The 17,029-nt window shown below is 43.6% G+C and overlaps 1 protein-coding gene across 1 annotated transcript; it reads right to left on the bottom strand.

Moving 5' to 3' along the window:
- Positions 1-13,809: 13,809 nt before the first annotated feature.
- LOC117408503 (uncharacterized) lies at positions 13,810-15,297 on the bottom strand. Its single transcript, XM_034013519.3, has one exon. The coding sequence runs from the start codon at positions 15,295-15,297 to the stop codon at positions 13,810-13,812; it is 1,488 nt and encodes a 495-aa protein (XP_033869410.3).
- Positions 15,298-17,029: the final 1,732 nt, after the last annotated feature.

Here is a 17,029-nt window from a genome sequence, read left to right as displayed (position 1 = left end):
TCTCTTTTTCAATTAATTTTCACTGTATTATTATGTCTCATAATCTATCAAACTAGTAGTCCAACAACACAGACGTACAGGAAGGACCTTATAAAATAGAAATAGAAAAAAATAATTAAATTAACTAGTTTAAAATGTTAAACTGGTGACAAACTTTTCAGTTACCATATACACCTTACTTACACAGTGTCCACAATATTATTACGGTATTTTTTTTTTTTACGAAGTACATACTAACTCAACTGAACATTGAAACTACAGGATTGCAAAAAGGCTCTAAAACCACAAAAGCTGTAATGAAAACATTTGGCGCCATCTTTCAGCAATATATCTCCACTCCAAAAACAGACTTACAGCCATGTACTATGCCCTGTATTTCATGTATTATGCATTGTTCCTCACTATCTTGTAAAGTGCTTTGTGATGGTGATCCACTATGAATGGCGCTATATAAAATAAAGATTGATTGATATTCAGAAGCAGCACTCAGGTGTGATTATAAGTGTGCTCTTTGAGCTGCCGACCAGGAACCAAAAGGAGACCGGTCTGAATTCCAAGGTTTGAAACTATATGGACTGGATATTCAGGTTTTGTGTAACATTGATGTACATAAGAACAAATGAGAGGAGGCCATCTTGCTTGTTTGTTTGTAAGTAGCTTATTGATCCCAGAATCTCATCAAGCAGCTTCTTGAAGGATCCCAGGGTGTCAGCTTCAACAACATTACTGGGGAGTTGGTTCCAGACACTCTCAATTCTGTGTAAAAAAGTGCCTCCTATTTTCTGTTCTGAATGCCCCTTTATCTAATCTCCATTTGTGACCCCTGGTCCTTGTTTCTTTTTTCAGGTAGAAAAAGTCCCCTGGGTCGACATTGTCAATACCTTTTAGAATTTTGAATGCTTGAATCAGATCACTGCATAGTCTTCTTTGTTCAAGACTGAACAGATTCAATTCTTTTAGCCTGTCTGCATACAACATGCCTTTTAAACCCGGGATAATTCTGGTTGCTCTTCTTTGCACTCTTTCTAGAGCAGCAATGTCCTTTTTGTAACGAGGTGACCAGAACTGAACACAATATTCTAGGTGAGGTCTTACTAATGCATTGTAAAGTTTTAACATTACTTCCCTTGATTTAAATTCAACACTTTTCAATATACAGTATATCCGAGAATTTTGTTGGCCTTTTATAGCTTCCCCACATTGTCTAGATGAAGACATTTCTAAGTCAACATAAACTAGGTATTTTTCATAGATTCATTCTTCAATTTCAGTATCTCCTATATGGTATTTATAATGGACATTTTTTATTGCCTGCATGCAGTACCTTACACTTTTCTCTATTAAATTTCATTTGCCATGTGTCTGCCCAATTCTGAATGCTGTCTAGATCATTTTGAATGACCTTTGCTGCTGCAATGGTGTTTGCCACTCCTCCAATTTTTGTGTCAGCTGCAAATTTAACAAGTTTGTGGGGCAGCTGTGTGGAGTAGTGGTTAGGGCTCTGGACTCTTGACCGCAGGGTTGTGGGTTCAATCCCCAGTGGGGGACACTGTTGTTGTACCCTTGAGCAAGGTACTTTACCTAGATTGCTCCAGTAAAAAAAACCAAAACAACTATATAAATGGGTAATTGTATGTAAAAATAATGTGATATCTTGTAACAATTGTAAGTCATCCTGGATAAGGGCGTCTGCTAAGAAATAATAATAATATACCAGAATATAAGTCATTAATGTAGATTAGGAAGAGCAGAGGACCTAATACTGATCCCTGTGGTACTCCACTGGTTACCTTGCTCCATTTCGTGGTTTCTCCTCTTCCTAATCCATGTGCATGCATTTCCTTGAATCCCTACTGCATTCAGTTTGAGAAGGAATCTTTTATGTCCTCCATAAAGACTGTGTGGGCATTTTCTTGACTGTTTTACAACACTCAAACCCTTTACTTACTAAATATCTTGCTATCCCTGAAGAGATATTCATTTCAAGCAGAATGGAATCCTGAAATTGGGGGTGAGGAGTTGCCTGATAGCTTCGCTCAGATGACTGAACATGCTTAATAAATATCAAGGTCTCCATGAATAGGGCCTTCCATTTCTGCTCTCTTGTTGTACTCCCTGTGTTAAATTTGAAGTAGTAACGTGGGTTACCTTTATCAAGACCATTTAGGGTTTAAAAGACTTCACTCAAGCTCTTTCCTTTCTTTTCTCTAGGCTGAAGAGATGTAATTCTTCACTCTTCCCTCATAGCTCATGCCATTAGGTCCTGGGATCAGCCGAGCTGCCCTTCAGGCTGTCAGACTACTTTGAGGTTTCTGCTCTATAGAGACAGTACACTTTGGGTTCTTCTGCTATTTTTTGTCACATACCTGTATTCTAGTCAATGTCTTTGAGTTCTATTACCTTTGCAGAATACAGTGCCATTAGAACACTTCAAACTCTCAATACCCTGCTGGTTTCGTGCACCTTTGGTGTCAAAATGTAGGAATAAAAAAGATTTTGTCTTTTTACACATAAAAGCAGAAGCCTTTTAACATAGTTTCAGCAAACACACAGCTGTATAGCAAGCATGTTATTAAGTTCATCACCTTTCAGAAGCTACATAACTCGGCTGTGTTAAAGTTGAACAGTTCATCAAATATGTTTTCCCATTATTCATTTTTTTATACATTTCAAAACCTTAATGCTTTAGAAAAAAAAAAACTACTCAAGACAGACTGCAAGGAAATGAAGGGGGAAATCATATGTGTTGACCAGACTTCACCTGTGAGCTTCTGTGCACAGTAAAACATTAGTATACTTTCTCAGAAACATGTTTGCAGGAACAGTTAGTAAGCATGGCACATAATGATTGAAGCAGAAACAAAAATAGAGTATATTCTACAACAAACTGACACTACTCTCAGATTGTTTTCTATGGAGGTCAGACTTTCTGTTATTGCTCAATAATGGAATGGCAAATAAAGATGACACCTGTTTCAGAGGAATACAGGTAAATAAATAAATAGCTATATACTTCTTTGTAAAGAATACATTATATAATTTGTTTTCCTACCTGTTTTATACCATATTATGCATGTTCTATTTAAAGAACAATGCAATTGCTGTGAAATGTTCCACAGTAATAATGGAACTCCTGGGCACTATTGATTCAGGGTTCCATTATTACCTTGTAACAATCCACGGCAATCCCTTAAATATAAAGTGCATAATATGGTATTATACAGGTAGGAAAGCAAATGACATGATGTATTATTTTAAAGAAGTATATCTGCATATTGTTTTACATGTAAAAATGTTATGCATGCATTGCTGCAGCTTGGTAAAGTTTTGACTACATGTAAATGAGTAATGTGTCTTATTCATAACAAACCCTGTTTCTAATGAGCTCAGAAGCATGTGGTCTACAGCTGTGTGCAAAGCGCAGGTGTTCAAATGGAGGGAGTTCCCTAATGTAACAGCAAATGTGGTTAACACTGCAAGCCCTTGCTGTAATGAATATGCAAGTGTTATTCTTTACCACTGGTATAAAAGCACAGAATTCTCAAGTCTCTATAGAAATCGAAAACACAGCATTGTTATTATTAACACTGAGAAGAATATGTTTACATAGAAGTATATTTAAAGCTGTAGTTTAACCATGGTGAAATGTATTGTAAATTGTATGGTGCACTTTATAACGTGGTTCGAGGGGAAGGAGAGGTAGGTGGGAATGAATATGGTTGGATACATATTTTGGGATTGAGATGTAAATACTCCCCATCACCAGCACTGTAATCACATCTTCCAACAGTTGCCATGGAAACAGAAGGCACGTCAAGGTCTCTTGTCATTGGAAGTGGAAGACACTAGAACAAGGGCTCTCTTCACGAGTACTAAAGGTGATTTCATGGCTATAAGGGGCCATTGGTACACGTCACAAACAGGGAATGTACTCTCTCAGTTTACTACTAATAATGAGTTTGCTGCACGTCCAGGGTGGAGAGGAGCTGATAGTCTCTAGAGTCCTTTGCTGTGGTGCCACGGAACTGAAAGACCTCGAAGGACACTGAAGGACACATATTACAGTGTGAAGGACAGGGTTTTCCCCACTGGAACAGTGTGAAGAACGTGATAATTTCAAGTTTGAAAAACTTGTCCTTTTCAATATTCCATTGAATAAACTCTGTCCTTCTCAATATTCCATTGAATAGACTCTGTCCTTCTCAATATTCCATTGAATAGACTCTGTCCTTCTCAATATCCCATTGAATAGACTCTGTCCTTCTCAATATTCCATTGAATAGTAATCTGGATATATGGGTAATCCTATATTTTGTGATCAAGATTCCTTTGAAAAAAATGGTAATGGTAATTGTTTGTAACTGAATAAAGTAGGGCTGTGTTCGAAGGTTCAAAGCTTCGAAGATTCCTTCGCTAGCCAGGAATTCGAAGGTAGTTTTAAACCTTCAAAGGTTTGTTGTATGTTTTTTTTTTTTTCTCTGTTAACAGAAACCGTTTGACAATGTGTGAATACTATAAATCACACATTAAATGTCTCTCACATGGAAAATTCGATCTTTTGATTTGTATAATGCGTATTACTTAAACAAAAGCTGTTGTGTTAAAATCCACCACCAAATCGTTATACGTAGCAACTCTATATGGCACCTTTCTATACTGGAGCAGGGTATATTATGGCGGTTGCAGTGCTTCAGTAAAATATGTACTGAATACCTAGTGTATAAGACAGTGTAAGAGAAGTGCTGTGGTAGAATATGTTTGAAACATACAAAATATACAATAACACTGATCATTTTAATTTAAAAAACTGAGCACCGTAAGCTGTATTGAAAGAAATGTCTTGAAACCTCTCTGCTGTTTGGGATTTTTTTGTTAAATGCCCAGACGATGAAAAAAAAAAAGTTGAATGCAAAAACTGTGCAAGCGACTGTTGATGTATCATGGAGGCACATCCAATCTCCGAGGTCACTTGACAAGCATAAGTTCCTATTATTATTATTATTATTAGTAGTAGTAGTAGTCCTATTTAAGGGCCTAGTTGGCCAGATTACACCGACTGCCCAGTGGCAGCCGGTGCACCGGACGCCCAAAGGCGGCCGGAGAAAAAATTCAATTTAGCACCCCTAAAATAGGGGTGCCAACAAAGACTAGGCCTTAACTAAAAAACAGAAAGACCAGAAAAAGGACTGTAAATTAAATGTGTAATATAAAAGGGAAGGTGGTACAGAGCACGCCCCCTAGAGCCCACTGGTCAACAAAAGTGGCCATGTCGCCAGCGGACTCCGCATGGCCGTGATTCAACTGAACCCTTGATCGGACGAGGGCCCTGAACATGGAGTCAAAGAGACCCTCTCCGATCATCTTACGCTTCCTGGTCTTGTAAATTGCCAGTTTAGCAAGAGCCAGGAGCAGATTCACGAGGAGGTCTCTCATCTTGCTGGAGCCACGAACAGGGTGCCCGAAAATGAGGAGGGTGGGGGAGAAATGCAGCCAGAACTGCAGCAGGAGGTTCTTCAGGAGCAGGAAGAACAGCTGCAGCCTGGCGCACGAAAAATAAATGTGGCTTACCGACTCGGACAGTCCGCAGAAAGGACATGCGGCGTCCGAGTCGGTAAAGTGACGCAGGATCTCTCCTGACGCGAGCGCTCCGTGCAGAACCCTCCATCCCAAGTCCCCAGCTACTCTGGAGACCAGCGGGGAGTACAGGGCCTCCCACTGGGGACTCTCGCCCTCCTGGGGTCAGAGGGGCTCCCGCCAAGCGGTGTCTCGGCGGGAGACGAGGGCTGGGAAGTGGAGGGTGTGGAGCGTCATCGCGTACAGGGTCCTCCTCGACACGGATCGGAGGGGGGTCGAGGAGAACTGCGAGATCCTGCTCAGGTTGTTCTCGAGGGGAGGCCGAGGGGGGTCTCGGGCCTTGGGTTCGATCAGCAGGACCGGAGAGCCGGGGAAGGGGGGGGGGGGGGAGAGATGGCTCCCCGGTCCTGAGAACTCCCTCGAGATATCTGACCTGCCCTGGCGACCAGCGACTCGGGCGTCAGCCACTCCGACCGCTCGCGATCCAGGAGATCCCAGACTCTGGTCACCTTGGCCGAGATCAGCGCGCGCCACACCGAGGGGGACCCCAACGCCTGCGCACCTAGGTGGGGGTTGTGCAGCAGGAGCTCCAGAAGGAGTCCTTCACCCTCAAGTCATAGTAGTAGTAAAATGTGATTGATAACCTGCTTGGAACGGTGACTGTTAAATAAAGCTTTGTTTTGCCTCAGTCCACTGCAGTTGGTGCTGCTGCAATGCAAGTACAGTATATCACAAGCAACATCAATTACCTGTACATAAAAAAACGTGTATTTCTATTGTTATTTAAATTCTAAAAACACGATTACTGTTCTATAGAACGTATTTTTAGACTACGTGTGAATGTTTTATTTCATTTATGTCTTACCTGTAAAATAGGATTTTCAATCAAATATAAACTAGTAGCTATGGTGACGTAACCAATAAATTATGCAAATTAGTACCACCAAAGGCTCGAACCTTCCTTCGGTAATGTGTTCCAAACCTTGGAAGGTCAAAATGTACCCTTCATTGCAGCCCTAGATAAACGTAATCCAGCAGTGACATTTTCTGAAAAAACTGATCAAAACTATCCAGATAAAAGTTATGTCGATCATAAAATCCGGATCACTTTGATCCAGATTACAAGTTTTGAAAAACCAGCCCCTGGAGGACTAAAGGACAGTTTTGCCTCCCTAACCTGCCGGAGCACCAGAGCCAATAGGACGCTCCCCTTCGGAATACAAAGTAAATAACTTTTTGCTGTATGTTTGTAAAGTTATCTAGCGCTTTGTTTATAGCTTCGCTTTGTGCTCATACTAGTGGTACGGTAAATTGTAGATTCTACCTTGTTGCAGTATAACCAACAGGGTCATAAATTGTTTTGTGTGTGTGTATAGCTTAGTCAGTTGTCCCTGTGCCTCTCCCAGCGCTCTAGGATATTTCAGAGGGGTGAGTTTTGTTTGGTTTGCTGTGATTTTATATTTCTTAGTCAGTTCTCCCTGTGCCTCTCCCAGCGCTCTAGGATATTTCAGAGGGGTGAGTTTTGTTTGGTTTGCTGTGATTTTATATTTCTTAGTCAGTTGTCCCTGTGCCTCTCCCAGCGCTCTAGGATATTTCAGAGGGGTGAGTTTTGTTTGGTTTGCTGTGATTTTATATTTCTTAGTCAGTTCTCCCTGTGCCTCTCCCAGCGCTCTAGGATATTTCAGAGGGGTGAGTTTTGTTTGGTTTGCTGTGGTTTTATATTTCTTAGTCAGTTGTCCCTGTGCCTCTCCCAGCGCTCTAGGATATTTCAGAGGGGTGAGTTTTGTTTGGTTTGCTGTGATTTTATATTTCTTAGTCAGTTCTCCCTGTGCCTCTCCCAGCGCTCTAGGATATTTCAGAGGGGTGAGTTTTGTTTGGTTTGCTGTGATTTTATATTTCTTAGTCAGTTGTCCCTGTGCCTCTCCCAGCGCTCTAGGATATTTCAGAGGGGTGAGTTTTGTTTGGTTTGCTGTGATTTTATATTTCTTAGTCAGTTCTCCCTGTGCCTCTCCCAGCGCTCTAGGATATTTCAGAGGGGTGAGTTTTGTTTGGTTTGCTGTGGTTTTATATTTCTTAGTCAGTTGTCCCTGTGCCTCTCCCAGCGCTCTAGGATATTTCAGAGGGGTGAGTTTTGTTTGGTTTGCTGTGATTTTATATTTCTTAGTCAGTTCTCCCTGTGCCTCTCCCAGCGCTCTAGGATATTTCAGAGGGGTGAGTTTTGTTTGGTTTGCTGTGGTTTTATATTTCTTAGTCAGTTGTCCCTGTGCCTCTCCCAGCGCTCTAGGATATTTCAGAGGGGTGAGTTTTGTTTGGTTTGCTGTGATTTTATATTTCTTAGTCAGTTCTCCCTGTGCCTCTCCCAGCGCTCTAGGATATTTCAGAGGGGTGAGTTTTGTTTGGTTTGCTGTGATTTTATATTTCTTAGTCAGTTCTCCCTGTGCCTCTCCCAGCGCTCTAGGATATTTCAGAGGGGTGAGTTTTGTTTGGTTTGCTGTGATTTTATATTTCTTAGTCAGTTGTCCCTGTGCCTCTCCCAGCGCTCTAGGATATTTCAGAGGGGTGAGTTTTGTTTGGTTTGCTGTGATTTTATATTTCTTAGTCAGTTCTCCCTGTGCCTCTCCCAGCGCTCTAGGATATTTCAGAGGGGTGAGTTTTGTTTGGTTTGCTGTGGTTTTATATTTCTTAGTCAGTTGTCCCTGTGCCTCTCCCAGCGCTCTAGGATATTTCAGAGGGGTGAGTTTTGTTTGGTTTGCTGTGATTTTATATTTCTTAGTCAGTTCTCCCTGTGCCTCTCCCAGCGCTCTAGGATATTTCAGAGGGGTGAGTTTTGTTTGGTTTGCTGTGATTTTATATTTCTTAGTCAGTTCTCCCTGTGCATCTCCCAGCGCTCTAGGGTATTTCAGAGGGGTGAGTTTTGTTTGGTTTGCTGTGATTTTATATTTCTTAGTCAGTTCTCCCTGTGCCTCTCCCAGCGCTCTAGGATATTTCAGAGGGGTGAGTTTTGTTTGGTTTGCTGTGATTTTATATTTCTTAGTCAGTTCTCCCTGTGCCTCTCCCAGCGCTCTAGGATATTTCAGAGGGGTGAGTTTTGTTTGGTTTGCTGTGATTTTATATTTCTTAGTCAGTTGTCCCTGTGCCTCTCCCAGCGCTCTAGGATATTTCAGAGGGGTGAGTTTTGTTTGGTTTGCTGTGATTTTATATTTCTTAGTCAGTTCTCCCTGTGCCTCTCCCAGCGCTCTAGGATATTTCAGAGGGGTGAGTTTTGTTTGGTTTGCTGTGATTTTATATTTCTTAGTCAGTTCTCCCTGTGCATCTCCCAGCGCTCTAGGATATTTCAGAGGGGTGAGTTTTGTTTGGTTTGCTGTGATTTTATATTTCTTAGTCAGTTCTCCCTGTGCCTCTCCCAGCGCTCTAGGATATTTCAGAGGGGTGAGTTTTGTTTGGTTTGCTGTGATTTTATATTTCTTAGTCAGTTCTCCCTGTGCCTCTCCCAGCGCTCTAGGATATTTCAGAGGGGTGAGTTTTGTTTGGTTTGCTGTGATTTTATATTTCTTAGTCAGTTGTCCCTGTGCCTCTCCCAGCGCTCTAGGATATTTCAGAGGGGTGAGTTTTGTTTGGTTTGCTGTGATTTCATATTTCTTAGTCAGTTGTCCCTGTGCCTCTCCCAGCGCTCTAGGATATTTCAGAGGGGTGAGTTTTGTTTGGTTTGCTGTGATTTTATATTTCTTAGTCAGTTCTCCCTGTGCCTTTCCCAGCGCTCTAGGATATTTCAGAGGGGTGAGTTTTGTTTGGTTTGCTGTGATTTTATATTTTGTGTTTCGCGTTCATTTGAGAATTGATATTTGTTTTGCGTGCACTTCATGTATATTTCACCAGATTTATTTTAGTCCACCACTCCTGTGTGAATACATGCTGGGAGAGGTTCTGTGGTTTACTTACAACTAAGACGTTTCTGACTGCTGTTCTATTGTATCTTCCTGTTTGAAATTTTTAGTATTATAATTACCATCTACCATATCAGTAGAACCTTTAACATGCAAACGGTAGCCATCTTGTGGCGGTTTCCAGTATTGCATCTATTTATTATAGTGTGTGTGTGTGTGTGTGTGTGTGAGAGAGAGAGATATATATATATATATTATTATTATTATTATTATTATTATTTATTTCTTAGCAGACACCCTTATCCAGGGCAACTTACAATTGTTACAAGATATCACATTATTTTTACATACAATTACATAATTTATTACACATTATTTTTACATACAATTACCCATTTATACAGTTGGGTTTTTACTGGATCAATCTAGGTAAAGTACCTTGCTCAAGGGTACAGCAGCACTGTCCCCCACCTGGGATTGAACCCACGACCCTCGGTCAAGATATATATATATATATATATATTTAGCTCAAAGAGCCAGCTGCCCTAACGTTTCGATATGTTGTACATATCTTTCTCAAGGGAGCCTGTGTTTGAATCAAAACATTGGAGGTATTTATAGGTTTTTGTTTGTTTGTATTGTTTACATTCAAATCCATGATTTATTCTTACATGATGTAGACAGATTATATATATATATTAGTGCTGCATTTGTTGACTTTCATATTTGTACTTGTTCAATTCTGTTAAGTTTCTTTCTGTAGTAAAAAAAACCAAAAAAAACCTACCTTTTAGTGCAGCTGTGCAATGTCCCTCCTTCCTGACTTGTATCTATCGATTCATTCTGAATACTTTAAACCCACCCCAACTACTGAGTGGCGGCACATTCTACATTTCTACTGGAGACTCCGCTTGTGGGATTTAAAGCTATGTTAGGTAGATAGCGAGAATTGCACAGTTAAAGCTGTGAGGCAGTATGTGAGTAGACACATTTTACAGCTGGAATGATGGTGTAAAAGGGTATAGGATCTGCTTTGAAAGATGTTAGGATAGAGGCAGAATCTTCATAATTACAGTGGTGCACCATTACTGGGGTAACTCCGTATACCCTTGATAGCAAGGCCACCCCATATAAGCAGCTTTGTATTTTAATTGAGATTTCTGGGTACAATCTTGTTATAATAATAATAATAATAATAATAATAATAATAATAATAATAATAATAATAATACGTTATTATTAATATTATTTTAATCCCTTGAAATTTGCATAAAATAACAGGCAGAAACTCATTCCAGATCAAAATCAGGGACCAAACGCCCCCCACCACCAATAATACTCTCCACCCCCCTGCACCATCGATACAGCTCATGGGAAATTGAGAAATCTGGAGAAACAGTTCTCAGAATTACTCATAAGAAATTCTAATCTGTTCAGTCAATGCCTGTTTGCTAAGGAAAAATCACAAAAGCATAATAATGAAATGTACTATGATGAATGTACTTGCATTAACTGACAGCAGAATTAAACCCCTCTCACTTCAGTCTCAAACAGTAAGTGTAAGGAAAGTTTTACGCAGTATTTCCATGATCTGAAAGAGCTTAAAAACATCCCTATGAGAAAATCCCTGTGAAACGTGTGTGCTCTGTGTCACCTTTGACAGCCTACACAACAGTAGGGAAATGTCTCCTTACCTATTTAAAGGAAATGTACCATCATTCCTGTCTCTAGAATAGCCATTTCCTTTTATCTGTTCTACATACTACCCTTCTCTATTTTTCAGAACAACTACTGTACTGCTGGCCCACAGATAGTGAACCACAGGTTCAATATAAATAAATAAATACAAACTTTAATTAACTCCTGAGTATAGGCAGTCCAAACCAGCAGATAAGAGAATCCCTCGGAAATCAATTTGCAGTGGCCTGAAATAGAGAACTTGGCTGTTAGGTTCAGATGTTTTGTCTCCTTGAAAGAGTTAAAGACTGGAGTTAAGGCTTTGAAATTGTTTTTGTTTGAGAGTTTCGAAAGATTTTACTGACAAACGTGCGTGATATATTAAATTGGAAGTACTTAACCCATTGATTGTTTACTTGATTTCCATTTTAGAAGCCATTATTAATACACACTAAACATATAAGATGCTCTGCTGAACACTCCGCAGAGATCTACTGAAAGTTTCTGCAGCTCTTTGTACATTTTACCGCAGATCTGGACTCCGCTCCTGAGATAAAGTGTGAAAGGAGTCCGCTTTCTCCACTTAACCATAGAGCTCCATTATCTCCACCTGCAACAGTGCATTGTGCCACATTCTGCGATGTAGATAACAGTGACAGACGGAAGAGCGTTCGCTGCCACAAATCCCTAATAACAGTCTGCGCATTCTGTGAAAGAGAATAGGGTCGGTTACATGTTCACTGGGCGTGAGCTGGGGGGGAAGGATAAGGCAGAAGAAGCAGCAAGGAGCAGTTAGTAGGACAGAATGTGGTCACCGACTGGGGCCGACGCTGTCGACATCCCAGGGGCGGAGGACCCAGCAACCGGAAACGGGATAGAAAAGAGGTCGTCGACTGGGGCCGACGCTGTCGACATCCCAGGGGCGGAGGACCCGGCAACCTGAAACGGGATAGAAAAGAGGTCGTCGACTGGGGCCGACGCTGTCGACATCCCAGGGGCGGAGGACCAGGCAACCGGAAACAGGATAGAAAAGAGGTCACCGACTGGGGCTGACGCTGTCAACATCCCAGGGGCGGAGGACCCGGCAACCGAAAACACATATGAGGGTTATGACTTGGAAAGCCGCCCCTCGGGAGGAGATGAAAGAGGTACCCAGCATCTGAGGCTTCTGTAAGGGGCGCTCGTAAAACCCCTGATTGGCCGAGACATCACGCTGCCTGGGACCTGAAAATAAGGACAAAGCATTGAGGTTAGTATAGGACTCGGCACAAGTGACCACGTCCTGAAGAGAGGCAGAATAGAAGAGAGCCTCGAGTGAGATGAGCGCAGGAGCTGCGACAGGACAGAGTTTGGCCGGGGGTCCGCTCTGACTCACGCGGTGAGAACCCCTGAAGGTAAGGGAGGCGGCTGCCTAGCCCTGAGGTCGGGGAAGTGAGCCTCACTTGCCCCCCAAAGGATGGACCCCCGGCACCTCACGAAAACTCCCACACCGTGAGACAAACAAGGCAGCACATGCCAACGCATAACATAAACAAAAGACCAGAAGGACGAACAGAGGGAGATTAGTAAATTTGTTAGTGGGATGTGATTATGTGTATACCTGACTATGTGTATACCTGCCACTCAGTGGAGAGGAAAAAACCCCTTGAGGCGAATTAGGGGAAAACCTCAGATGGCCCCGGCGAACAGGTAGCCCCCACTCCGGGCATGCTAGTGATTTTAAAATGGGCTGCCGCTATATCGGAGGGAGATGAATGGACATAATAATCTACTGCGGAAGAGGACCAGCGGCCCATGGTCTTGATCAGACTGTGGTTGATGCTAGCTCTTGCGGCGGAGGTAGCTGCACCTATACGAAATGAATGGGGAGAATACAGCTGAGGAGGGAGGCCTGCTCTAGAAAGGAGGGAGGAGAGGTGGGCTGAGAACCAGTGACGAGTGATAATAGAGTGAGAGGAATCGATGAATAGAGGGTCCAGGGGGGGAAGGGATTTCCTGATGGAGAGATATTTTGCCATTGCTGAGAAAGGGCAGATAGAGGATTCAATCCTTGAAAGCTGGATGAACTGACCACGCCGGAGTTGATCTGTCTTTGAGATACGCAGCCGGATTATGAAATAGGAGTTGCTAATACAGGAGAGATCACATAGACGAATACCCGTTGCAGGGAAGCTTGAAGCTGAAGGAACTGCGAATTCTGAGCATCTGAGGAAGCCGAAGAAGGCTGTGAGGCAGATGGTTTCCATTAGGAGATCTTCGTAGGGGAAGAAGCAACCTTTCCGAAGAGTAAAGATGAGTGAATGGAGAATATCTGTTGATATAGGCAGGCGGGAAGATGCAGCAGGGGGGGAGCTTTTGAAGATTCCACGGCGAGTCAGACGAACTACTGGTATGGAGAGGATGGTGGGAGAAGGCACGGACATGATGCGGTAGTGATGCTGGATTCCTGAAATGTAAGATTTAGTGGATGCAGGGGAGAGATGGAGAGATTCCTTAGCATGGACAATGAAGGCCAGGATCCAGTCTTGATTGAAGGGAATAGGGTGGATTTGATTATGAGCACAGAAGGTTAGGAATGCTGACCAGGCCGTAGAATAAGAAGCTCTTGAAGAAGGGGCGAGGGCTGTATACATGTAGTTTTGAGCAGATTGAAGGAGGTTGCGGAGGGTAGGGTTCAGTCTAGGAGCAGCTGATGAAACTGTGGGGTCTGGAGGGGGTTTGGGGAGGCAGATGGAACCAGCTGACGGAACTTGGCTACCTGTAGGCGAGAAAGAGCATCCGCAGCATTATTATGGGTACCAAGAAGATGACAAGCTTGTATTAGGAAGTTGAGAGATACAGAAGACCATATGAGACGACGGAGCAGGCGCATAATGAGGGGGGATGAAGAACGTCCTTTGTTAATGATGTGTACTGTGGGTTTGTTATCGCTGAAGAAAAGAATTGATTTTCTTGACCATTGGTGACCCCAGAGGGCAGCGGCCACCGCGATTGGATAAATATCTGGAAGTGCCGTAGATTTCTCTTGAGGGGGAAGGAGCTGAATTTCAGGGGGCCAAGTGCTAGAGAACCATTCAGGAACAAGGAACCCGCCGAATCCGATGGATGAGGCGTCAGTGAAGAGGGCAAGGTCGTGGGGGGCTGAAATGAAATCGTCATAAAATAGAGAGAGGCCATTCCAGTTAGAAAGGAGACTGATCCACATCTTTATGTCTTTCCTGGCTTCGGCTGAAATTTTCACGTGAGAATTCATATTCTTGACCGTTGATGAGAGGGCTAGGAGACGTGAAATAAATGTTCTGCCCTGGGGAATGATGCGAATGGCGAAATTAAAATGGCAGAGTAGAGACAGGAGGTCCCTCTTCTTAATGAAAGAGGAGATCTGAAAATTGTTAATGAGTGAAAGTAAGCGTTGGAGTTTGGCAAGAGGCAGGCTGGCTTCGAATTTCACTGTATTTAGTGTGATGCCGAGGAATTCCAGGGAGTTAACAGGGCCGATGGTTTTCTCTTGAGAAAGAGGGACACCGACTGAGGAAAAGAGGGTATTAAGCTGATTAATTGCTTGGGCTGGAGGATCTGACGGGGGGGAAATAAGCAGAAAGTCATCCATTAGATGGAGGACGAAGGGGACATGATAGGAGTTGAGCAGAATCCAGCAGAGGGCTTCTGACAAGGAATCGAATATTTTTGGGCTACTGCGGCAGCTGAAAGTGAGCTGGGTGGAGAAATAGAACTTGTCTGCCCAACAGACTCCGAAAAGGTGACGGAGGGAAGGGTGAATAGGCATGACCTTGAATGCATCGGAGATATCGGCTTTGGCAAGCCAGGCTCCGTGACCTGCAATTTTGATGAAATGAATGGCATCTGAGAGCTTAATGTAGTGAAGAGAGAACTCCTCGCTTGAAATGAGGGAGTTAATGCTGCGTGTGTAAGCGCCCCGAGGAGCGGATAAGTCAATAATAAGGCGTTTCTTGCCGGAATACTTACGGGTAGCGATGCCTATGGGATTAATGCGAAAGGTAGTGAAGGGGGGTGCTGAAAAGGGGCCGACCATGAAGCCTTTGTTGACTTCGGCTTGGAGAAGGGAACTGACGACTTGTGGCTCAGAAATGGCAGAGCGGAGACTCCGAAGGAATGTGAGAAATGCCAGTAAAAAAGCCATTTGTAAGTCCGCTAATTAGATAAGAGACGAACGGCTTGTCTGGATGATTTTGTAGCGCATTAGCGAGAGCCTGGACGTTGATAGGAGTAGAAACTTGAAGTAACTTTGATTGTCACTTCGCTGTAAGAGGACATATGGAGCGTGAGTGGGCGTCGTTGCAGAAGCTGCAGGCATGCAGGTACTTGCAGGTTTTGCTGAAGCAGGCAGAAGTATTAAAGTTATTGCATATTTGCCTGCCACCTGTAAACTTGATGGGACGGCCATAGATATCTCTGGTTTGAGATCTGGTGGGAGGAGCTGAAGCATGGATGGAAGCAGGGGCAAGATGTCTTGAACTGAGAAGAGAAGGCAAGGGATGATGAATGGGTTGAAGAGAACTAGCTGCTGTCTTAGGGCATAGATAAGAGGAGTGCGCTGTGGAGGCACATGCGCTGCAGGCGTTGGGACGAATCCTGCTGAAGATCTGGGTGAAAAGATCTGTGTCGGAACGGGACCAATCAATAATACGGTTGTCGGCTGAGAGGGTGGCAGCAGCTTTGGCTGAGAAAGCACGGTGGTATTGATAGAACAAAGCACCTCCGTAGCGCACGGCCAATTCGACAACCAGAAAGAGATACTGATTTAGCTCCTGTAATCTGTGCGGATAAACAGAACAGAGAATATCGCGATAAATGGAGAAAGCGAGGACGAATTCTCCCACGGAAAGGCTTTTTTGAAGACGTGGGTCGCGGGATTTTAGAGTGACCGAAACGTCTCCACAGTCGACCACTCTGTGATCTAAAAACTCAGAAGCAGCAATGAGAATAGAGACAAGATTAACATCCTTGCCTTCGATTATTAGCTAGATTATTATTAGAAGAGGAACTTGCTACAGTGGCTGAGGAGAGATTGAACTCTGGAGGAGGAACGGGGGGTACTGAAAAAGACGTACCAAGGGTATAAGCAGGAGTGCTGGAACTGAAGGCGGGTGGAGCCAAAGCAGGATTTTCCAGTTTGTCAAGACGGGCGCTGAGAGCTAGCTGAGAGTCTATAATGGGCTGGAGCAGAGTTTGCAGCTGATTAAAAGTGACCTGAGTAGCGCTGCTGGAAGAGGGGATGGGCGGGGTGAGTGACTGCGGCAGATGCTGTGGCTGCGTTGACTGCGCCGCCAGGGGGAGCTGGGCTGCGAAAGCAGAGTCTTGCGTATGTGCAGCAGGAACAGGAATGGAGAGAGTAGCAGAAGAGGAGGGCCTGACAGCTGAAGCTTGCAAGCGGGGGTGGGGGGGAAATCGGCTCGGCTGACAAGGCTTCACAATAGGTAACAAATAGGGACATGCGATCTCCGCCGACGGGAATAGGAATGGACTTTTCAAAGAGTACTTTCAGCAGCTCAGGTGTCGTCCAATCTTTGTAGTGGAGCTGCGGTAGGGGCTGGCTAGCGGAACCGCGCTTTGGGCCCCGCTCTTGCCTAGCTGAACGCCGGGTGGAAGCAAGGTTGGCTGACGGGGCTGGTGCGGTCACGGACCGGGACGAGGAACGGAATGCCTGACAGAGACGGACCGGTGGAAGGGTCGGAGGCAGGAACTCGTCTGAGTCGGAAGGGAATGCGTGAGCTGAAAGCTTTTCCATTTGGAAGCAGGTAAGACTGCGCGTATTAATCTTGCGATGGTCTTCGTAACCTTTTTTTTCGGGAGTAATGAGAAACACTACCAGTCAGGATTCAAAAAACGAAACACTAGACAGAAAAGGTGCA

This window comes from Acipenser ruthenus, chromosome 2 (assembly GCF_902713425.1).
Source record: "Acipenser ruthenus chromosome 2, fAciRut3.2 maternal haplotype, whole genome shotgun sequence".
NCBI classification, from domain to species: Eukaryota; Metazoa; Chordata; class Actinopteri; order Acipenseriformes; family Acipenseridae; genus Acipenser; species Acipenser ruthenus.
This window is presented reverse-complemented; position numbering and strand designations above follow the sequence as displayed.

Excerpts from the sequence above, each read along its gene's own strand:
- LOC117408503 (XM_034013519.3), bottom strand. The coding sequence starts at position 15,297 with ATGGCTTTTTTACTGGCATTTCTCACATTCCTTCGGAGTCTCCGCTCT.